The following is a 23284-nucleotide window of genomic DNA, read 5'->3' as shown; positions in this document are numbered from 1 at the left end:
CTGGCACAGCTGTGGCTTTGGGCAGAAGGGTAATAGGCAGAGGTGGTGAGTTCTTGGCCGCGGGCTTGGTCCCATTTTCAAAGGTTCTTGCCCCATCTGGCCGAGGTTTGGGAGGCAGAGGGCCTCCCTTGGGTTTGGCTTCTTTCTCGGAGGCGAGCCGGGCCTCCAGCTCATCCCTGATCTGCCGCACGCTGGGGGCCGGCGGGTCCTGGGGCGCGTAGTCCACAGGGGGCAGGGCCGGGCTGCTGGCGGCCCCCGTCTTCCGGGGCAGGCCGGGGGAAGCCGGCTCCTCGGGGGGCCTGTGGCCCTTCCTGCCGCCCTTGTCCTGAGACGGCACGTTGGGGCCTGGCCGGGGAGCGAGGGGCCTGTCCTCTCTCCTGGAGCCGCAGAGGTAGGCGGCCAGCTCGCTGCGCAGCTTTGCCATCTGGCTGGGGTCGCGCCAGTCCACGGGCTCGGGCGAGGCCCGGTCCTCCGGGCCGGGGGGCTTGGGTTTGGGGATGGGTTTGAGCGCAGGTGAGCTGGATTTGGAGCTTTTCACGAGCCCAAGAGACGGAGGGGCCGCCTGCCCGGCAGAGGGCAATGGAGGAGCAGCAGGGGGAAGAGGGGGTGCGGGAGGAGGAAGTGGGGGTGCGGGAGGGGGCAGGGGAGGGGCTGGAGGGGGGGTTGCAGCTCCCTCATTTGCCTTGCTGAGCCCTGGGCTCTGGGGGGCCTGGGCCCCGGGCTCCTTGGGGAGGTGGGGCTCAGGGACCCTGTCTGGGTACACCTGGGACGCAGGGCGGACGTGGAAGCTGGGGGGCAGGGGGAGGCGGCTGGGGGGCTTCCTGAGGGCCCCCTCTTCCTCCGGGGAGGCTCCCTGGGTGGGGATGGAGGAGGTCCGGACTGGAGTGGGGGGCGGCACTTTGAACGAGCGGGGGAAGGTGCGGTGGGGGTCCCCGCCTGCGGCCAGGGGGCTCCTGGGCGGGCTGGCTCTGGGGGCCTCGGGCTGCCCGCCGCTCAGCGCCACCTCCGATTTCCACTTGGGGACCCCCTCAGGGGGAAAGAGCCGGATCCCCAAGGTGTGGGGAGACGCTGGGGCTGGCGACGAGGGCGGAGAGGGATCTAGGAAAGCCAGTGGCGGGGCCGGGGGGATGAAGTCGGGCGGGGTGGGCGTGGATGGGGGGGACAGGGCGTCCAGGACCGGGGGCGGGGGCGGGGCCGTGCTGGGCGGCGTGGGGGGCTCCAGCAGCAGGGGGGGAGGCGGGGGAGCCGCGAAAGGGGGAGGTGGGGGTGGGGACTCCCCTGGGGAGGGTGAAGGGTCCTGGGGTGGCCCCGGGGCAGGGCCCGGAGGGGGTGGGGGGATGGGAGGGTCGGGGCCATACTGCCCAGGCCTCAGGTCACCCACGGAGCTGTAGAGCCGAAGGTTGCCGTTCACCAGCGAACTGGGCCCTGCAAGGAGAGAGAGGCAGGCATTGACCAGGGATGGGGGGGGATGGGGGAGGAGTGGGGGTGGGGGGGAGGCCCCTCCCCATGGAGGCCTCTACTGAGTGAATATCACAGGGCCGGGCGGTGGGGGGGGGCAGACGGGCACCACATTGACTCAGTAGGCCCCAGTAGGCCCACCAGGGAACCGGGGCGGGGAGTGGGGAATCCCCTGGAGCAGAGCAGGGAGTGGCTCCCCACAAACAGCTTCCCCCCCACTCTCTCAGTTCAAAGCCAGGCGGGATAGAAAAGTCCCTAAGACTCTTATCTCCAATTAACCACCAGAAAGCCAGAAGTGGAAGTGTGGCAGAGTGCCAGCCTTGAACACAAAAGCCAAGTGAGAGCATGAGGCCCTGAGTTCAAGCCCCAGTACCAGGCTTTGAAAAAGAGAGAGAGGCACCCACACCCCAGTCCTCGGGGGCCTGGCAGAGCCTGGAAACCGGGAAGGTGTGCCACCCAAGCTCCGCCCTGGGACACCTGACTGCGAGCCCCCGCAGAGGTCGGGCTCCAGACTGGGAGTGGGGGTAGCTGAGCAAAGGAAACCAAAAAACCCAGACAGTGATCCAGGTGGACCTCGGCAAACTCAGCCTTGAAGAGGACCGTAAGGCTCACAAGGGACATAATGCGTTAGTAAATGATTGCAGCAATAGGTCATAAATAAGAAGGCCTAGTCCCAAAGGCGACCTTGGAGGAGAGGGAAGGGGGGGGGGGGCAGGGGCATTCCAGGCAGGAGGGGGAGGGGGAAGGGAAGACAGGGGAAGTCACTGGCCAGGTTGGTTTGTTTGCTAGTCCTGTGGCTTGAACTCAGAGACTGGATGCTGTCTCTGAGCTTTTGTGCTCAATGCTAGAACTCTACCACTTGAGTCACAGCTCCGCTTCCGATTATTTGCTGGTTAATTGGAGATCAAATAAAAAGTCTCATGGACTTTCCTGTGTTCTGCCCAGGCTGGCTTTGAACTGCAGCCCTCAGATCTCCGCCTCCTCAGTAGCTAGGATTACAGGCGTGAGGCACCAGCGTTGGCCGGCTCACCGTGGTGTGACACAGAACGAGCTCCGCCCCATCCAGCACCACAGTTTCCAAGGTCACTAGAGGGTGCAGCGGTGTGGGCGCGTGGTGGGGCAGAGCCAGTGTAGAGCGAGCTGGGAGTTGAAGCCAGATGTGTCTGACTGCAGAGTCCCTGGATGCTCAGGCCTGGTCCCTTCACCATCCTCCCCCGCCTCCTTCCTTCCGGCCCTCCTTCGTGTCCACGCCACTGCTGCCACCTGCCACAACCAGTGGCCAAACAGCCCCAGGTCTCCGGCTTCACACCAGCTGGGAGCTGGAGCCGGTGCTTGGCTTTTGAATCCAGGGCCCGAGGAAGAAGGAAAGACAAGACATACCAGCCCCGAGCCCCAGTCCCCTTACCTGTCACGTCTTTGTCTGCAAAGGCTTCTGGGACAGAGGGGGTGGGCACAGCAAGCCCATGATTCTCCTGGGCATTCTGAAAGGAACCAGAGAGCCATCAGGCGACAGGGAAAGGTGGACAGGTCACTCACTCTGCGGTGACAGGGTGGTGGTGCGACCTTGTGAAAGGGTCACATTTTTAAAGGTAAATATTTTATGGTCTGCGCTTTGGGGACGAGGGTCGAACTCAGGGTCTTGCACTCTGTTTTTCTCATGGCTGACGCTCTACCACTTGAGCCACAGCTCCACTTGTGGCTTTTCACTGGTTTACTGGAGATTAGAGTCTCATGGACTTTTCCGCCTCAAACTGGCTTGGAGTTGTGATCCTCAGATCTCAGCCTCGTGAGTAGCTAGGATTACAGGCGTGAGCCACTGGCACCTAGTTATCTTCTCCATTCTTGCTACTTAGTCAACTCTATTTTAGCAAATACAGAATCACTGTTCCCAGGGGATACCAGGTTAACGTCCTGTAAATGTCCACTCACATTTTTGTCAAGTAATCAATACGTGCTCTCGCGTGTTTCTATCTAAAGACAAAGAATACAGGGATGAGGAGGAGAGCACTAGCTAGAAAAGAGCGCAGTGACAGCTGAAACAAGAAGGTTTATGAGCCAGACTGTAAGGGTGGTGGGCTCCTATGATGGGAGCATTTGGGAGACGGAGGCAGGAAGATTGGCAGTTTGAGTGCAGCTTGGGATACAAAGCGAAACCCTGTCTCAAAAGGAAAACAAAACCCAACCAGACTCAGTGGCTCATGCCTGTAATCTCAGCTACTCATGAGGCAGAGGTAGGAGGATCAAAAGACTAAGGTAGGGCAGGGAGTGTGGCTTAGTGGTAGAGTACTTGCCTGGCATGCACGAAACCCTGGGTTCAATTCTTCAGCACCACATACACAGAAAAAGCCAGAAGGGGCGCTGTGGCTCAAGTGGTAGAGTGCTAGCCTTGAGCAAAAAGAAGCCAGGGACAGTGCTCAGGCCCTGAGTTCAAGCCTCAGGACTGGCAAAAAAAAAAAAAGACTAAAGCAAGCTTGGGCAATATTATCTTTATTAAAAAGTGGTAAGTGCTTGCACCTTGGTTCTGTGTTTAATCCCAAATAAACAAAGGGGGGGGGGAGTATGTGTGAGGGTGAGGGGAAGATGCCCTATTTTGTTTTTTTACCTCAGCTGGAAATGTATGCTTTAGGCCATTCAACGTTTCTACGCATGTCTGAGAATGAACAAGAAACGGTCAAGAGTCCCTGGCGTTACCAACAAATTTGAGCCACTAAGCAAATATAGAATCTGCAAATACAGAGGATCAACTGTGTCTGAATTCCGTCTCAATCCCAAACCAAACCAAACCCAAAGGAAGCCCCTGCCCCTCCCCGGGGCATCCCCAGGCTAGAGCTCAGCCCCCTCCCTCCCCACCAGACCTCACCTAACTTTTAGTTTTCATCAGGAATTTGTAGACAAACAGGTAAGAATGTGAGAAGGGGAAAAGTGTGGGCCCTTCTGACCTCTGAACAAACCAGGGCGTATTGACACAGCTGTGGATTTGTACTCACTATTTTACATTCGCTGTTTTTTTTTTTCCAAACACATATTTCCATAAGTCAACAGAGTGCGTGCACCTGTTGTTGTATGAGTGGCAGGCATTTTAGGGCTGCCCTTTATTGCCCTCTGTCATTCTAGCATGACCACCTGCCCCTCTGCCCCCCTCCAGGAGGCCCCCATTCACCCCCGAGGCTGCGCTGGGTCCCTCCTCCTACCATTTATAATAGCAGCAATGCTTTCTGTGCTGTGTTCTCAGGAACATTACTTCCATCACTGCTCTATGAAAAACAGCCATGCTGGGCTCTAATCCTAACTACTTAGGAGGCGGGGATTGGGAGGATTTCGGTTTGAGGCCAGCTTGGGTAGAAAAACTCCTGAGACCCCTCCCCTCTTCCACCCCTAGCGGGGTGTGGTGGCACACGGCTGCCATCCCAGCATGGAGGGATCGCTGCTCAGCGGTGACCTGGGCAGAAGGGAGACCCTGTCCTCAGATGACCAGCCCAAGGCAGATCTGGAGGCGTGGCTCAGCAGCGAGCACCTGCCTCCCCCACACGGCGAGACTCAGAGCTCAAACTTCAGTGCCACCAAAGGGCTACCTGTACTTACTCATTAACCAAGTGGGGAAACAGAGAGTTGCAGGAACGTTTGGAAGGTTATCGAAAGTCACACAGTCCAGCACTACCTACCAAAGTCTACGAAGCTCTCACTCCTGGGTACTTTGTCCCCCCTAAAACCTCTCATCCACTGACTTAGGTCTGTGATCCTAGCGACTAAGAAGGCTGAGATCTGAGGATTGCGGTTTGAGGCCAGCCTCGGCAGGAAAGAGTGTGAGACTCATCCCCAATGAACCACCAAAAAGTTGGGAGTAGAGCTATGAATCAAGGGGCAGAGCACCAGCCTTGAGAAAAAAACAGAAAGCTCAGGGTCAGAGCCCAGGCCCTGAGGTCCGCCGCAGGACCACAACGCGCACACACAAAACCACCTTCTCGCCCTTCCCGAGGACTAGCTCGCGCCTCCGGGGTGGAGAACACAGGGTGAAGGCTGAGGAGATTGGCCTGTTAGCTTCCAGCTGCAGGACTGACTTAACCTTCCTGTGCCTCCGCTGCCTTCCCTGTGAACTGATAATTACAGGGTGCACACTGTGTGTGTCTACAGAAATATCACAATGGAAGCCCCTCATGTGGCACATGTATGTTAACTCAAAAAGCAACAACAAAAACGTATCGAGGGCCAAGGGTATGACTCAAGTGGTCGAGCACCCCCCTGGCAAGGGAGAGGCCCTGAGTGAAAACCAATGTTCCCCATCTTGGGAAGACGCAAGGACTAAATTATGTAACACACAGAAAGCACCTCGCTCCCAGCATGCTGTGAATGCCCAGTAAATGTCAGCCGCTGTTGTTCTAGGGGTGTCCCTGCTGTCTGACCCAGCCACCCACAGCCCAGCCCCACACCGGGGGCTCCATACCCAGGGTGCCACCTTGGCTCTCTTCTTGAAGCCCCGGGATCTAGCAGGTGCTACGGAACCCCACAGCTAGACAGAGCACAGCCAGGACATGTCGGGGGCAGGTGGCATTAACCCACTGGGTTCGAGGACAAGAGAGATTCAAGGTAGATCTTACAAAACTATTTATGTGACTCTGGGCTATGAACAGTTATCTTCTCCGAATTCCTTTGGAAATCTCTTCTTCCCTTTCATAAACAGTTTGGGAGCTGGAATGTTTGGTTTTTGTGCTGCTCCAGGGGCTTGAACTTAAGGCCTGGAGCTTTCCAAGGCCGGCACTCCACTACTTGAGCCACACCCCCAACTCGTGACTTTTCACTAGTTCCTTGGGGGTAAGAGTCTCTCAGAGTTGTCTGCCTGGTCTGGCTAGGCATTGTCACGTTCAGCTCTCAGCCTCGTGATGGCTGGGATTACAGGCGTGAGCCACTAGCGTGGAGCTATCATCTAGGTTTTCTTCTGTCATCTTGGTTTCTTTTCCTACCACGGAATCGTTGAAGTGGCCAAAAATACACTCGTTCTTCACATTTCCCAAACACAGTGATTCGGGTCCAGAGGCCAGAATGGGACCCTGGTCCCTCAGTTTTGCCATAGTGCACCCCTACTGTGTGCCTGCGCTGTGTGGGGGCATCCCCTTGGTCACCCCAACCCCAGGGCAAGCCGGGGCGAATCACTGAAACCCATTCCCCCCCCCCCCCCCCCCGCAGGTGAACCGGAGAAGCCATCCCTCAGGTACTAGGCAGCAGAGCTGTCTTGAGGAGAGCTTATCTGTGGTGTGAGCTGAGATAACACCTCAGGAAATCCGCGCTGCTAAAGAGCTTATCTCTGGCTCTCTCCCTCCGTGTGTGAAAACAACCTGTGACCCACTTGTGGAAGCCCAACCCTTTGCCACCCTACAAGTGCCTCCCATTCCCGCACCCCCTTCTGATGTTCCCTGTGTGCTGGAAGTGGCACTTGAACCCAGGGCCTCATGCTCTCGCCCAGCCTTTTCACTTAGGGCGGGTGCTCTCCCATTTGACCCATGCCTCCCTTCTGGCTTTCTGCTGATTAACTGGAGATAAGATGGATTTGTCTGCCCAGGCTGGCTTCACGCTACAACTCTCAAACCTCAGCCTGCTGAGAAGCCAGGAGGACAGGCGTGAGCCACGGGCCTCCCGACGTTGTCAGTTTGGAGACAGGGTCTGTCTTGCAGCCCAGGCTAGGCTCAAACTCAAGACCGTCCCCAGTGATCTAAAAGTGCTCTGTACACACCCCGCTACAGCATGGAGGTCCAGCTCGTGAGCCGACTGTGACGGCTCAGGCAGCGCGCTGGCTCTTGCGTCCCTCCTTCCGCACAAAGGGTCCTGGGTGGCCCCAGCACCCGCGGCAATGCTGTGGTGCTAGCCTCCAGTGTTGATAGCTCAAGAACAGTGCCTCGGCCTGGAGTTCAAGCCCCAGTACCCGCATACACACAGAAAAAAGAGGCCAGGGCTGGGTGCTGGTGGCCACGCCGGTAATCCTAGTGACTCAAGAGGCTGAGATCTGAAGACCTTGGTTCAAAGCCAGCCAAGGCTAGAAAGTCTGTGAGACTTTTCTCCAGTTAACCCCCAGAAAACCACAAGTAGAACTGTGGCTCAGTGATGGAGTGCTAACCTTGAGCTAAAGAGCTCAGGGACAGCATCCATGCCCTGAGTTCAAGCCCCGCAACTGACTAAAAAAAAAAAAGAGGTCAGGGAGACTTTGAATGTGTACACACGTTAGATGTCAGCGCCTACACGGAGTTCATTTCTCTGTGTGTTCCACAGCCCCTACGGCATTACCATTAATTGCAGTTGGCAATGGTAGGTTCCTAACAAATACAAGACACCATTCCGAGTCCCTCACTGTGGCAACCCCGCGAGTCTTCATAGTAATCCTAGGGAGAGGTCAGATTATTTTACAGAGGACACAGAGAGGGGACCCACATTGCCCAAGGTCACCCAGCTAGCAAGTGGCAGGACAGACACTGGGCGGCCAGGGCCTGCCCCCTGCGGCGACAGTGGTCGCCCTTCCTTTCCCCAGGGTAGAAGTCACTCCCGTGCAGTGCGTGACCTCGTCTGCTGCCCAGCCTGGCCTGCGAGGGTCGGCATGCTCTCAGCCTGGGTTTGTTCCTGGCATAGAGTGGACAGTTCGGTGTTTGCTGAATGAATCAATTCCTGGGTGAGAATGAATGGTAAGAGGGAAGACAGACAGACAGACAGACAGACAGAAAACCTGTGCTCCGGGGCCAGCTCAGCCGGCGATGAATGTGGAACAGTTACTTCTGGCCTCAGTTTCCTGCTCCTTCTGTAAACTTGGAGTTCTCTGAATCCAGGTCTTAGGGTCATCTATGCTGACCCTCCTGTGACTTGCTCATCTGCCCACCTGGGTGGTGACCGGGATGTACCTGGACCCTCTGGGGCCACCGCTTGGTGACAGGGCATTGGGACGGCTTGCTGTCATGGCTTCTAGGTCACTGTCTAACTCCAAGGAGGCAAAAGGGGACGTGAGACAGGAGGAGGAGGAAGCGTGGGAAGGGAGAGATCTAGAAACTGCTTTCCTAGGAGCAGAAGGCCAGGCAGGTGGAATTGGGCTGGAGGTCACGGCTGGCCTCCCACGTGGGCAGTCCCTGAGGAGCTGGCCACGCTCACCCTGGGAAATGACAAACCTAGGTGCCGGGGCGCTGCCTGCGGGCTGGCGTGGGCCTGTCAGCACAGGGCAGAGGGTGTGGCCCTGGGAGGGCAAACCAACCAATGAACGGTGAAGTCAAGGGGCATGCAAATGAGCCTCCAGCCCGTGCTGGCCCGGCCAGCCACACCCTGCACTAGTACCCAGGTGCCCTTGCTCAATGCCTGGGGCAGAGTCCAGTCCTGGCCCTACCAGTTGGGAAACCACGAAACTGGGCTCAGCACTTCCTTGTCCCCACGCCCAGCACCACCCAGAAGCTCAGGGGTGCCCAGGCCAGCAGCCCAGCTCAGCACACCATGTGGCCCAGTTACACCGAAAAGCTCCCGGCACCGATGAGCCAATCACGAGGAAGCAGAGGCAGAGAGAGGCACCATCCCGAAACCGTGTTTATTTCCCTCTTGTACTCATCTCTGGTTCCTAGATCCGAACCATCAACTTCTCTTCATTCATCATTTGAAGGAAAAACAAACAAACAACCCATATAATTAGAGAGCCCCTGGCCCTGAGTTCAAGCCCCAGTACTGGCAGATGCCCATGCACGAGGCCAGGGTGGGCACTCGGGAGCTCCCTGGCCTCTGGATTACCAGCGTTTCGAGGCGGAAGAGAAGGGAGAGGAGGAGGAGGAAGGGGAAGGATGCTTTCGGATAATGACTCTCCTTGGTTGTTTTGGGGGGTGGGGTGGGTGGAGCTGATCCAGGTGCTCGCCCCTGCTGCCCTCCTGGTGCCCTGGGCCACGCATCCTCATGCCTGGGATTCCTCAGAGCCCAGCCCCCGGGGCGGGCCACCAGGGGCTGGGCCGCTGGGCATTTGCCAGCAAGGAGTCTTAGTCACCCTTCATGCCATGGGCGCCTCCTCACTAGGCTCCTTCTAGAGCCTGCCAGGGGGCAGCCCCGGGGGCGGGGGCGGAGCCCCTGGGAGCTCCTCCAGGTGCCCACTCCCCATCCCCGGCTGAGGAGGGGGGCTGCTGGGGAGGGAGAGTGGATGGGGAATCAGAGGAACCACGTTGGACTTCATCACCAAGGCCTCCAAGGTGCTGGGTCCTGCGCTACGGAAGGCCCAGCTCTGGCTCTTCCTGCAGGGCGAGTCAGCGGGTCCCAGGCCCCCCGAGCCCAGGCCTCACTCGAAAGTTCCATGCCTCGATCCCGAGTCCACTTCCCGGGCCTCTGACAGGGCGGGAGCTCACCCACGGGGGCAGGGGGTGGGGGGGCAGATGGGACGTGTGGGTAAGGACAAAGTTCAGGCCCTCACCGTGAGTGAGGGGCTGGGTGGGTAAGGATGGGAAATGGATGGCTACATGGGGGCGGGGCTCGGAATTCTCACTAAAGGTCTTTTATTTTTGCCAGTCCTGGGACTTGAACTCTGGGCCTGCACACTGTCCCTGAGCTTCTTTTTGCTCCAGGCTAGCACTCTACCACTTGAGCCACAGCACCACTTTCAGCTTTTTCTGTTTATGTGGTGATGAGGAATTGAATCCAGGGCTTCATGTATACGAGGCAAGCACTCTACCACTAGGCCATATTCCCAGCCCACTGAAAGTATTATGTTTTGGTCTGTTGTAGAGCTTGAACCCTGGGCCTGGGTGCTGTCCCTGAGCTCTTCAGCTCAAGGCTAGCACTCTATCACTTTGAGCCACAGCGCCACTTCCAGTTTTCTGGTAGTTCGTTGGAGATGAGAGTCTCATGGACTTTTCCTGCCCAAGCTGGCTTTGAACCTCGATCCTCAGATTTCAGCCGCCTGAGTAGCTAGGATGATAGGTGCGAGGCCTGCACCTGGCCTCACTGAAGGTCTTTAGCACCCACCGGTCCCCCAGTCTGCACACAGTCAAAGCCACCGAGGCCTGCTTTGACCCCACCCCTAAAGGAGCATGGGCCTCAATTAGGAGCTGGGCTCCCATGGTGGGTGGGCTAGGGCTGCAGCCAGCCCAGCTGTTTCTTGAGCTCCTGGGTAGCAGAGAGCTGGAGGGCGGGCCTCCCTGAAGCCCGGGGCTCCCTTCCCTGGCAAAGCCAGGCTTGTCTGACTAACAGGGTGTGGGGTGCGGTGATCAGCCCCGGGCACCCCAGGGGACCTGTCCAGCCAGTTTCCCCATGCTTTCCACATGGGCATTTAAGTTTTAATTCTGCACATGCATCACCCGGTGGAGGGTGGATGCAGATGGGGGGGATGGGGGTAGCCTGAGAAAAGTCCAACGTTTCACGGAAGGACGGAAGGATGGGCTCAGCTCTGGGAAGCAGAGGGCGGGCTGTGGCTTGAGCCTTGGAAGGAAGGTAAAAAGGTGGTTCCTCCCTCAGCCGGGGCCGGGGGCCCGGGGACAGGACTGGCCTGCTCCGGCCTCTGCTGTGTGGCCTGAGCAGCCAGGCTGTCTTGGGTCATGCTGATGACCCTGAGTTCCACGCACGTGTGGAGTTCCTCAGTAAGGTCTCAGTGCTCCCCTGGCCTCCCCCGCAGGAAGGTGGGGTGAATTTCAGAGAATTGCCCAACATCCCATTTTGTGTGTGTTGGGGAGGGGGAGGGTGTTGAGGCAGGAATTCGGGGCCTTGCACTGTCATTTGGCTTTCTCACTCGAGGTTTGCGGTCTACCACTTGAGCTGTGCCTCCAGGGCGGCATTTTGCTGGTTCCTCGGAGATGAGGGGCTTTCAGATTGGCTTCAGGCCTCAATCCTGAGATTCTAGCCTTCTGAGTAGCTGAGCTTACAGAGGTGTGAGTCACTGCAGCCGGGCCAGGGAGTCCGTCACTTTACCACAGAAACTCCACTGGGGCCACCCGAGGAGCTCAGAATAACCTCTAGAGGAGAAGGGCCCGCCCTCACCATCTCCAAACCCAGAGCCGGAGCACCCGGCAAGGCGAGGATCACGCCCAGGTCCCTGGTCCCCGGTCCCCGGTCCCACCCCAGGCACCGAGGTCCCAACACCCCGCCCTTCCCAACACTGGCTTTTGTCTGTAGAGACCTGGGACAGACCTAACATTTCTTAGCTCTCCACATCTGCTCAGAGAGAGGAAGCTCCAGTCCAGGGCGGGGTGGAAGCACCATACATCTTGCTCCTCCTCTCAACCCCACCCTCCGTTGGCCGGTAGAGGGCACTGACTGTGAGGGTCTATTCACAGCTCTCAGACCCCGCCTAGGCCGGTTACCGGCCTCCCCTGCCCCGGGACAGCCTCGCCTCTGAATGTGGGAGGAGGAGGACAGGGAGGGGGGGAGGCCTGGCTGGCTAGGAAGGGCTGGGACATGGGCCCAAACTCACATGGGGCAGGGGGACAGAGTGCGCATGTGCAAGCGCAGAAGAAGGGCTCCGCCCCACCACACGTGCGCACACACACACACGTATGCGCACACACAGAGACGCAGTCCAGTCCTCCCACTTTGCCCCCGTCTCCCACCCCTGCTGGAAGCAAGTGCGTGTGAAGCCAGGCCCAGAACCCAAGGCAAAGCCCAGGGTCAAAGCTGATCGAGTCTCCCCATCCGAGAGCAGGTGGTAGAAGATGCTGGAGTTACTAGCACCCCGTAACCTAAAGCGGAAACAGAACTGTCTTTGGGAGGGGCCCCTGGGCCAAGGATTCCTAATTTCAAGGCACTGTGAGGGACTTCCAGAAGAGTCTTTTGTTGAAACTCTAAACAGAACTGTAAGTGTGGCCTGTCATCTCTCTGTGGCATCAAAGAATGCGTTCAAAAGAAGCAAGATGGTGGCTCACGCTTGCTACTCAGGAGGCAGAGCAGGTTCAAAGCCAGCCAGAGCGGGGAATTCCATGAGACTCTTCTCTCCAGTTAACCGGCAACATGTCCAAAGTGAAGCCGGGTGCTGGTGGCTCACGCCTGCGATCCTAGCTCCTCAGGAGGCTGAGATCCGAGCATCCGGGTTGCATCTCCAATTAAGCGCCCAAAAAAGCCAGAAGTAGAGCAGTGGTTCAAGTGGTAGAGCACTAGCCTTGAGCAGAAAAGCTCAGAGACAGCGCACAGACCCTGAGTTCAAGCCCTGTACTAACATGGCGGGGGGGGGGGGGGGGGCTGGCTGGTGGACGGAGACTCCAATGAGAGGGAAGCCTGAATACACTCAGACCCTGAAGGCTGGCTGGGGGCTCAAGTCCCACCTCTGCCGGGAGTCATTTCCCTCCCTTCATGTCATTGCCTCCAGGTACAAAACTGGAATTACTGAGAGTGGCAGCGTTGTTGTGGTACTCAACCCAACCACATGCTGGCCCTGGTCACATGACCATGCCACTGGATGGGAGGGGCTGGGCAAGCGGTTCCACCAGTCTTTCCTAGATCAGTCAGAAGGAATGGGACTGTCCCCTTTCCCAGCACCGTCCCTGCCTCTATAGAGCGAGGCTCCTGGGACTCCTTGGGGCCTTGGCTCTCCTTTTACACTGCGTTCATCCTCTCAGGAGGATAGAGGTAAGCTAGAGGAGGGAGAAGCCTCCATCTCGGACTAGCCCTGGGGCTCACCCAGAAGGGCTGTTCCCAGGCCTGCCTGTGGTTTACTCAGACCTGGCCTAAAGCAAAGGGGACCAAGCCAGCAGAAGGGACCTAAAGTAGGTGGATAGGTAGGGGAAGATTCAGGAGGGTGCAGATCAGAGAGCACCTCACTAACCCTTTAGAGACTGGTTCTTAAGAGTGGTCCAGATCAGGGAGGGAACAAGTCAGCAAGAGCCAGCCAAAGGGCAGCCGCCATCTCTACCCCTGGAGAACATTCCTACTTTAACAAGCAGAACAGATGTAGGTGAGCTGGCTCAGGCGCACACCACCGTGTGTGTGTGTGTGCGTGCGTGCGTGCGTGCGTGTGTGTGTGTGTGTGTGTGTGTGTGTAGGAGTGGTGAGGGGAGAGGATGGAATTCACTTCCAGAAACACAGCAAGTCAAAAGGATTTCATCAGCTGGGCACCAGTGGCTCACGCCTATAAATCTAGCTACTTTACTCGGCAGGCTGAGATCTGGAAGATAGTGGTTCAAAGCCAGCCTGAGCAGAAAAGTATTTGAGACTCCATCTCCAGAATAACCACCGAAAGGCAAGGCTGGAGGTATGGCTAAATTGGTAGATGGAGTAAGTAGGCAGAGCCTGTCATGTGGGGCTTTGAGTTCAAGTCGTGGTACCAGAAGAAAAAGAAAAAAAAGATTCTTATCTGCACTATGAACATAATGTCTCCTATCGGTGCTTTATGCATCTCTGGAAACAAAGGCAAAGGCTGACTGCACACCTTTACAGTGGTGGTGGTGCTTTCTGTATAATGTCCGTGAGTTGCTCTTCTAAAGTGAATGACTTGGAGTCATGTGCCCCGAGGTCTGTGCGCTGGCCTCGGAATGAACGCAACTGGTGAGGTCAGACCCCGTCTCGGCTGGAATCTTGGAGTCTGGCTAGTAGATTTGGACAAACCAGGGAAATACTGGCGATAGACAACTGGTTGTACCGGGCAGTACCGGGAGAGAATGTACGAGTACCTGGGGCCAGGACGTGACAGGCTACGGAACCTTACCAAGCCCCTGAGAGCCCAGACCCGAGACATGGGGACACGGGGCCTCTGGTGACAGACCTGCCTCCAACAGGCCCCTCATCTGAGAGACAGGAATGGAACGGACAAAGCCAGCCACCGGCCCAAAGCAGCCATTGAACACTCGAGACGTCACTGGCTGGAGGCAGGGTGTACCGTAGATCTAATGTGTCATTAATTTTTTTGGCGGCACTAGCGTTAGAACAGAGAGCCTCACGGCTGCAAGGCAGGTGCTGTACTGTTGAGCCATGCCTCCAGCTGCTGACATATTTTTTTGCAGTGCTTGCTAGGCAGCATCTCTACCCTGAGCGTCCCAGGGGGAAGCATCTAAACCTTCTAACACAGCATGGATGGGGGTGGGGGGAGTTTGCTAATGGGGCCACTGACAACACGGGGGGGTGGGCGGGGGGAGGCCCTGAGGGGTAAACTGTTTCCTGAGGTCTCCCTCCAAGACTCCTGGGATTCTCAGGCGCCCAGCAGCCACGTCTTACCTGCTACTCACCATTTACCTATTTCTTCTGACTTCTGATGACTCATCTAGAACATTCTAAAGTACGCATGACCTTTGCATTCTGCTTCTATGAGACAGCACTCTTGTGTGGATTGTCTCAGAAAAAAAACACAGGAAACTCTCCACGTAGTAGGCAGAGAAGTCACAGAGGCAGGAGTTTTGGAGTCTCTTTCCACTCACCAAAGAACACAAGCCCAACCATGGACTCTCCAAGAGCTACTGGTGTCCTGTCACTTCGGACTCATATCTCAAGTGCTCTTAAGAGTCACTGCCATATATATATATATGTCCCACGAGACAGCGCAGGTGTCACCTCCTCCAAGAAGCCCTCCTTGACCACCACTTGCAGGCCAGGCCTGGCCTGTCTACTCACCAGAGGAAGGAAGGTCAGCAGGGGCCGGACTCTGGGCCGAGCTTTCAGGGTGGCTGTTCCCGACTCACTCACCGTGTCAAAGCGATGATCTCCCAAATAGATGCCGTCTGGAGGACACAAGTTTGGAGACACCGTGATCAGAGGCAGAGCCTGGGCCCCAGGAGCTCGGTGTGCCCTAAGGCCCAAGTCGGGGAACCCGGCCCCGAGGCTGCCGGTCACGGGCTGAGGCCCTCAAACACAACACCAGCCCGTAGGTGCTGTGGGGGGACTCAGGGGAATGGTTCCTTCCAGTATTCCGGGGACTCTCAGCCCCCCAGCAGCCCTCTCCCCGCTCCCCCCACCCTCACTGATCTGAGGATTCCTCCCCTAGGGGCCTCAGAGGCCGGGCCAAGGCCCCGGGCAAGGCTTATCTCAGACAGGAAAGAGAACAAGCAGCCTTTCCTCTTCTCTCTGGAGGGTTGGAATTTCAAATCGGGAGCGAGCGACAGCCAAAACCACCTGCTTGTCCCTCACAGCCCAGGCCCCGTCTCCTGGATCCCTCCAGCTGACCCGCTCCCCAACCCCGAACCGCTCCTGGGGCGTGCCTGCCTTGCTCTGATCCCTGAGGGACCGAGCCGAAGGGACAGGACAGCGGCTCCGAGCCAGGCGCGGGCGGCTCAGGAGGTTGAGACCTGAAGATCGTGATTTGAAGCCAGATGGGGCAGACCAATCTGAGAGACTCATCTCCAATTAACCAGTTAAAAAAAAAAATCCAGAAGTGAAGGTGTGGCTCAAGTGGCAAAGCGAAGCAAGAGTTCCAGGCTCTTAGTTTAATCCCGGCACAAAAGCCCAGCTCCGCCACTGGCTGGCTATGTTGCTCCACCTCTGGCAGTGATGATGGCTAAGAAGATAGCTGTGACTAGCATGTACCAGTGCTGGACAAACGTGTTTCCTTCATCTGGGAAAATGGGCCCCCAAGCACGCTGTGGTCTGGGCTTTCTTCAGGAGGGAGGAGGGAGGAGCCAGGCCCATTTTCTCAAGTCTCCCTCCTGACCCCCGACACTCCCCTCCCAGGCCGGTACTGCCACCTTAGCGCCAGGGTTCTCCGGGGCCCCAGCTATGTAGGTCAGCAGCAAAGAGGACTTTTGTCCATTTACCAGGTGTGTGGTGGCACTTTGCTCCTGCTCCGTAGCCAAAGAGGAAAGAGAAAAGTCAGAATCGCAACTAACCAGAAAGCGGTTACCTGGAACACTGAACAGACAGGAATTTCTCTTCTCCTGTGCCCGACTTCAGGAGGAAATTACGAGAAGGCCAGACAAGTAACTCACAAGAGCCTGGGCTGGTTGGGAGGTCAGAATGTGTCCAGTTCCAGTTCTACCTACTGAGAGCCACTGCCGCCCGTGACGGCGGAGGATTTGGATGTAACTGGCAGGAAGTTGGCAGGAACCATCAACACCAGCCATCTCTCTAAAGGAACCCAAACGCCAGGCGATGCCCGCTCCCGGAAGCCCCGGCTCCCAGCACCGCCCTGCCCTGTGCACTCAGAGCAAACACCATTCCCCAGCTGGCACTGCCAGGTTCTGGGCCCGGGCCGAGACTGGCCGGGCCATCCATGGGGGAGGGGGGGAAAGATACGGATGTGGCCCAAGCAGAAACCACAGAGCAAAGAGGACCAACCAAAAGCCCGCCGGCCCCTCTGCGCTTCCGAGAGCCCCAGGGGGTGCGGTGAGCCGGAGCCGTGTGACTGGGGAGCCTGGCACCCGGGCGCGCGCTCTGATCATCTCGTTTCATCTCTGCACTGGCGCCGAGCTCCTTCCTGCCCTGACGTCATCCAAACACGCGTGGCCGCGAGGATGGTATGGCCTGCGACCAAGTAAGCTGAGACTCGAACAGAAATAAGAAGAGGTAAAACCCCACTGAGCGCTTTTACGAGGCTGCCCGCTGCTCTGATTACCCTACGTAGTATTAATTCATTTAATTTGCAAAATGGCTCCGTGCAAATTGTTTCGTAGATGAGGAAACTGAGGCCCGAGGAGGTCCGGTAACTTTCCTGCCGGGAGTGCTGAAGCTAGGGGTCTTCCTGAAGGGTCTGACCTCTGAACCATGCCCCCAGCAGAGGGAGGCCTCAGAATCCCTCCATGTACCTGACCTGACCTGGCAGGGATGGGAAGGGCCGGGGCGCTGTCTGGGGGTGAGGGAGGCTTGGCTGCGGCCCAGGGGTGGTGCTAGGGAGCGGCAGGAAGATGAAGCAGCTTGCCCAAAGCCACACCGCGGTCAGGACGGGGGTCAGGACAGAGCCGCAGCTCTGGGCCGTGACCATCTGATCCCCAAACGGGCCAAGTGGGCGCTCTAGTCTGTTCTAACCACCTCCCCAAGATTCCATGACTCGGGCCCCAACTCCAGGCACTGTTGTGTTGGTTGCTCTGTGGTTACTGGCAGTGGAGGATACAATCGTGCTCTGGAGTGATGGAGACAGACAGGAGGCCGGGTAGCGCCTCTCCCCCATGGAAAATGCAGTTTGCTTTCCCTGGGCTCAGGTGTGGCTGGAGTCCAGTGTGAGTGACCAGACAACGTGATCAGGACTCAGTGCCTTTGTCGGCTTAGGTGGTAGGAGGGGGCTGCCACCCAGGGAATGGTGGCTGCCTCTGGGAGCTGGAAAATGGAGAAGATATGCCCTCCCCTGGGGCCTCCAGAAAGGAACAGAAGGCGCACCTTCAGTTTAGCCCTGTGTACGGCTTCTAGCCTATAGAATTCTACAACAATGAAAGTCGGTGCTGGTGGCTCACACCTATAGCGCTGTGGCTCAAGTGGTAGAGTGCTAGCCTTGAGCAAAAAGAAGCCAGGGACAGTGCTCAGGCCTGAGTTCAAGCCCCACGATTGGCAAACAAAAAACAAAGAGCTCAGGCTCAGAGTTCAAGCCCCATGACTGACAAAAAAAAATATTATACAATGAAAAAATATACATTAAATTATGCAGCTATTTTTAAGCAAAATAAAAAGGAAAGGAAAAAAAAAAAAAGAACTATGGTTAGGCCAGAAAGTTTGTGCCAGGCCCTTGGCTCAGGTCCCGCTGGGTCGAGGTGCACCATCCGGCAGACATGTGTGGCCTCCACCACGAACCTGGTCCTTCAAGGGCTCAAGGTCATGCTGGGGCTTTCCCAGCCTCAAGGTCAAGGACCAAAACTAAACTGAAAGTCAGCAGAGTCCAAGCTTGGGGAGTTTCCTCGGAACCCTTGCTGGGTGGCGGCTGCTGGAAATGGGCAGTCCCGGGAGAGAGCCAGTGCCCGCCGCAGGCCAGGCATCGGGAGGGCCGGCAACTTCCGGTGCCTCAAGCGAGGCAGGGGGGAGAGGAGGTGGAGTGGGTGGCAGGATAGGGGCTGGAAAGTCCCCTCAGCCCTGGGTTCCAGGAGGACCGGGCCCTGCCATGGCCTGAGGGGGGTGGGGGCTGACCCTGCCTGGAGCTAGGAGGAGGTCCAGGCGGAGGCTTTTCCCCCAGTCGGAAACCAGGGACGGCGAGGTGAGGTGAGGCAAGGCAGGCAGGCTCCCGCCGGGTCAGGGCTACAGATTTACAACGGAACTCAGGTTCCTGTCCCCGCTGCTCACTCAGCCGTGGGGTCCCGGGAGCATTTCTAGATCTCTCTGAGCCTGTGTCTTCCTCTCTATAAGTGTGAACTGATGGTCCCTACTGGATGGACTGGCATGCGGCTGAATGAGGGCACGGCTGATGTGTGCACAGTGCCTAGAAGATAGTGTGTTCTCAGTGATTGAGTGGGGTGGTTGGTAGTTGTCGTCATCATCATCGTCATCATCATCATCATCATCATCACCACCTCTAACTACCACCACCATCATCTCTCTGCCCCGCCTTCCTTCCCTCCACCAAGAACTGGGTTGGAGGTGGCTCAAGCTTACAATCCGAGTGACTCGGGAGGCAGCTAGAATAGACAAATCTAAGAGTCTTCTCTCCAATTAACCAGCAAAAACCCCTCCAAGTGGAGGCATGGCACAAGCTGTAGAGCCCCAGCTGAGTGAGAGCCCCAGGCCCTGAGTTCAGGGGCCAGGACCAGCACAAGCCTTGAGCTGGAGTCAGGTCCTGTGGCTTGTTCCCACGAGGTCAGGGCCACCGGGGCTGCAACACTGCCCTTTGCAAGTAGGGGGCCTCTGGAGTGGGGACCCAAGTCCTAACGCACGGGGGGAGGGCTCTGGGGGCCGCTCCTTTGACGTGCATACGAGGTTCTAGCACAAGCTTGCAGTGCCTTAGCCCCGGCCAGCAGCGCTCGCGGCTGTCCTCAGAGCCCGCGGGGCTGCACCTCCGGCCTGGGGCGGGTGGGATGTGTGTGTGTTACGCAGGAGTTGCTCTGGAAAAGCTGAAGATGAGCTGGGCTCCTGCCTGTAACCCCACAGGGGGTCACAGCGAGAAGCCAGCCAGGCCAAGACTCTTATCTCCTATTAAGCAGCAAAAAGACGAGAGTGAAGTGGTGAAGTGTTAGGACGCCAGCCTTGAGTGAATAAGCTAGGCAAGGGTGCAGAGCACTGAGCTCCAGCCCTGCCCCCCCCCCCTGAATCAAGTCAAGCTACCTGACTCTAGATCCGCCCTCCCTCTGGTCCCAGCATGGCTTTCCGTGGTGTTGGGATGGAGTAATGGCTTGGGTCCCCACGTTTCTAGGAGCCCCCAAATGACCTCAGGAGTCCTGGCCACAGCAGTGGGTTCCAGGGGCTTAAGAGGGGAGGGGCCTCGGTTGAGGTGTTCATTGCCTTGATCCAGGGTGACTCAGAACCTTGAACAGACTCCTTCCTTGGGCTTTTCACTCAAGGCCAGCACTCCACCACTTGAGCCATAGTTCCACTTAGGGCTTTTTGCTGCTTCATTGGAGATAAGAGGCTCATAGTCTTTCCACCCTGGGCTGGCTCTGAACCGCCATCCTAAGATCTTCCTCTCCTGAGTAGCTGGGATTATTGGCACGAGCCACCTACTGGGGTACTGTAAGAGGAGGCCCAGTCTCCAGGAAGGGAGCCACCTCCTGCTTTGGGAAGCAGCAGGGGAGACCCATGTGAATGCAACCCACAAATGACATTAATGAGGCCCTTTCCTTGCTAATTAGCAGGTTCACATGACAAACCTGAAAAGACTAGTTTGTCCCAGCAAGCCCCAGCAGGCCTGGCCGGAGTGAGGACTATGGAGGCCTTTGTCCCAGGGCAGAGGGGAAGCTGGAGGCTGGGCTGGGGTGCAGGGGCAGCAGGGACACAGCAGAGGAGAAGGGGACAAAGGGACAGAGCCCTGGGGTGGCAGCTCTGTGGACCCCATAGGGGGACTGAGGGCTCAGCCCAGCAAACAGGGCCTCCAACCTCAATGTCCAGCCCAGTGGGATGACTATACCTGGAATTTGCTAGAAACACAACTGCCCTTGTTCCGAGTCTACCGAATCAGGATGGGCGTCTCACAAGACCCCAGATGACTGGCTTTTTCCAGTCTCAGTGGCCCTCCAGCACACGGACAGAGCCATTCAAGGACTCTGGGCCCTTCATGCATTCACTCACTGTAGATGGTAAGGGCCGGTTTCTAGCCAAGGGCCCGGTTCAGAAAATGGTTAACAATAAAGGGCTGGTGGGGAAGGCTCATGGTGGAGCACTTGCCTAGCCTGACTGAGATCTGGGTTCCATTCCCACTATCGACCCTACCCCCCCCCAAAAAAAAAGATATTGGTATTGATTAGCCAGAGAGAAAGGACATACCTATTGGCTGGGAATGTGGCCTAGCAGTAGAGCGCTTGCCTCGTATACATGAGGCCCTGGGTTCAATTCCCCAGCACCACATATATAGAAAATGGCCAGAAGTGGCGCTGTGGCTCAAGTGGCAGAGTGCTAGCCTTGAGCAAAGAGAAGCCAGGGACAGTGCTCAGGCCCTGAGTTCAAGCCCCAGGACTGGCAAAAAAAAAAAAAAAAAAAAAAAAGCCTATGGATGTCTTCAGGGGGAAGGAGGGCTGCTTTGCAGAGTTGAGCTACGAGAGAGAGGTGCTCACATAATGGGGCCCTGGATAGAAGCACGTGGGTGCACACAGACCTTCCAGGGGGCCTTTCTTCCAAGCCAGGCGCTGGTGGCTCACGCCTGTAATCCTAGCTCCTCAGGAGGCTGAGATCTCAGGACTGGGGATCAAAGCCAGCTGGACAGGGAAGTCTGCGAGACTCTTACCTCCAATGAACCCCCAGAAAACCAGAAGTGGTGCTGGGGATCAAAGTGGAGAATCTCAGGGACAGTACCTAGGTCCTGAGTTCAAGCGCCAGGACTACCACCAAAAAAAAAAAAAAAAAAAGTCTCCTTCCCACCCCACCCCTGCAAACCACAAGGCTGCTTTCACCAAAGCTGGAACTAGCTAGGCTCTGGCTGGAGAAAGGGGTTCCCCTAGGGCAGGGGGTAGGGTGGTACATGGCTCCCTACCCTTTAGGGGGTCCTGAAGCACAAAGTCTGGACCCCCCCCCCCCCCAGGGAATGTGGTGCTTTCTAGATAAGGCCACATTCCAGGGCCTTTCCTACCTGTGGCTGGCCCTGCAAGGATTGGGAGGGCAGAGCCAGCAGTGCCCCGCCCAGCAGAAGGAAATCACTCCCGAGGGGTTTCAAACCCTCTGCTAGGGAGAACTGCCTGGGAACGGGATTCAACAACACACAAAAAGCCGGCGCCCGGGCCAGCAAATGTGACTTGGGTGTCTGAGATGAGACGGAGATTTGAAAAAATTTCCCAAGTGAAGCAGAGACGGCAGAGAATGGAGTCCCCAGACAAGGCATCCAGTGGCTGGGTAAGGGAAGGGGGGTTCGGGGGGGAGATAAAGAACCTCCCTCATTTAATCGGAGGCAAGGGAGGAGTCCAAGGCAAGGCCAGCTTTGTCTCTTATCGGAGATTTGCAGAAGAAAAAAAAAAAATCCACAGCTCAGCTTTCTCAAACACCCAAAGAAAATTGCCAGGCCCTTGAAGAAAAGACCCCTGTGCGGGCTGGGGGCGGGCAGAGGCTCCGTGAGGATTGCAGCGGCATTCAAAGACCGGAGAGCCAAGAAAAATCCCCCCCACCGCTACCTGCACACGACGGGCTGCGCTTACTCTTCTGCACGCCCCGCCACCCTCGTGCTCACAGATTGTGTTCCTGGCAGGCAGTTACTCCTCAGGTCCCTTCCACACTCCCAGCCCGATTTCCCCCTGCCTCTACAGCGTGTTCTCCAAGAGCTGGGGACCACTGCAGCCCTACCCCATACCAGAGAATGTCACAGACTCGGGCATGGAACCCGAAACCCTGAGGTGGCCTCCTCATTCCTGCTTCCTCTGGTGCACACAACTTGCAAAAGGAAAGGCCACTGGAGCAGTCAGGGACAGAAAGAGCTCAAAGTTGGGAGTGAGCTGGGCGAGGTGACGCATGCCTGTAGTCCCTGCTACTCAGGAGGCCGAGCTGGGATGATCGCTCCAGCCCAGGCAGTGATACTTTAGGCAGTCCCTCAGGAAGTCTGGACAGTACTCACATTGAAGAAAACTGAGGCCCAGAGAGTAACCGTATAATCGACAGAAACAGAACCCCAAGTTAATGTGGGCATAGTCATACCATCTCAGAAAGCCCAATGCCGGTCACGTCCCCCTTTAACTTAAGCATAGCAAGGAGGAAGGCCCCCGCTACACAGACACCCTGAGGAACACCCCAGAACACGGGTGAGCCAACTTGCTGGGTGTGTGCAGGTTCCCACCCCCTCCATGTGCGGACCCAGCCAGGCTGAGTCAGCTGGAGGCCAGGCCCTGCCCTGGGGCCCCGGAGGAGCTGTGTCCAGGGCAGCCCCACCCAGACTGGTGACAGGGCACCCCAAGGTCTGCTACCTACCAACACCTTCTCAGTCAGGGCAAAATGGCCAGAGAGGCAGACTGAGGAAGGAAGCACCCCACCTCCACCCCAGATTCTTCCAAAGTGAATTCAGCAAGCTGGCTAAAAGCAGGGTCCCTCCTGGGTTCAGACACTGGCTGTACCTCACAAACATACTGGCTTAACAGAAGTATTCTCAAATTAGCTCATGATAGCTAGACAACTCTAAAAGTCTACTGTACACCCAGGAAGATCCTACTTCCACCAGTAAATCTGTGATCTCTAGCCTGCTATAACCTCTCTGTGCCTCAGTCTCCTATCTGTCAAACAAGAATGCTAACAATAGTGCCTGCAGCTGAAGTCGCGGCTGACGCCTGTAATCCTAGCTACTCAAAAGGGTGAGATCTGAGGAGATCCTGGTGTGGAGCCAGCCTGGGCAGAAAATTCCTTGAGACTCTATATACAATTAACCAGCAAAAAAAAGAAACAAAAA

The 23284-nt window shown here is 57.0% G+C and overlaps 1 protein-coding gene across 1 annotated transcript in view; it reads right to left on the bottom strand.

Moving 5' to 3' along the window:
- C6H6orf132 (chromosome 6 C6orf132 homolog) overlaps positions 1 to 23284 on the bottom strand; it is a 28281-nt gene that overhangs the window by 2848 nt on the left and 2149 nt on the right. The window contains exons 2-4 of the mRNA XM_048347773.1: positions 14980 to 15086; positions 2864 to 2939; positions 17 to 1425 (exon numbers count right to left, since the gene is read on the bottom strand). Coding sequence (XP_048203730.1) covers positions 17 to 1425; positions 2864 to 2939; positions 14980 to 15086 — 1592 coding nt within the window. The remainder of the gene's footprint in view (positions 1 to 16; positions 1426 to 2863; positions 2940 to 14979; positions 15087 to 23284) is intronic.

Source organism: Perognathus longimembris, chromosome 6, assembly GCF_023159225.1.
Source record: "Perognathus longimembris pacificus isolate PPM17 chromosome 6, ASM2315922v1, whole genome shotgun sequence".
Classification (NCBI taxonomy): Eukaryota; Metazoa; Chordata; class Mammalia; order Rodentia; family Heteromyidae; genus Perognathus; species Perognathus longimembris.
This window is presented reverse-complemented; position numbering and strand designations above follow the sequence as displayed.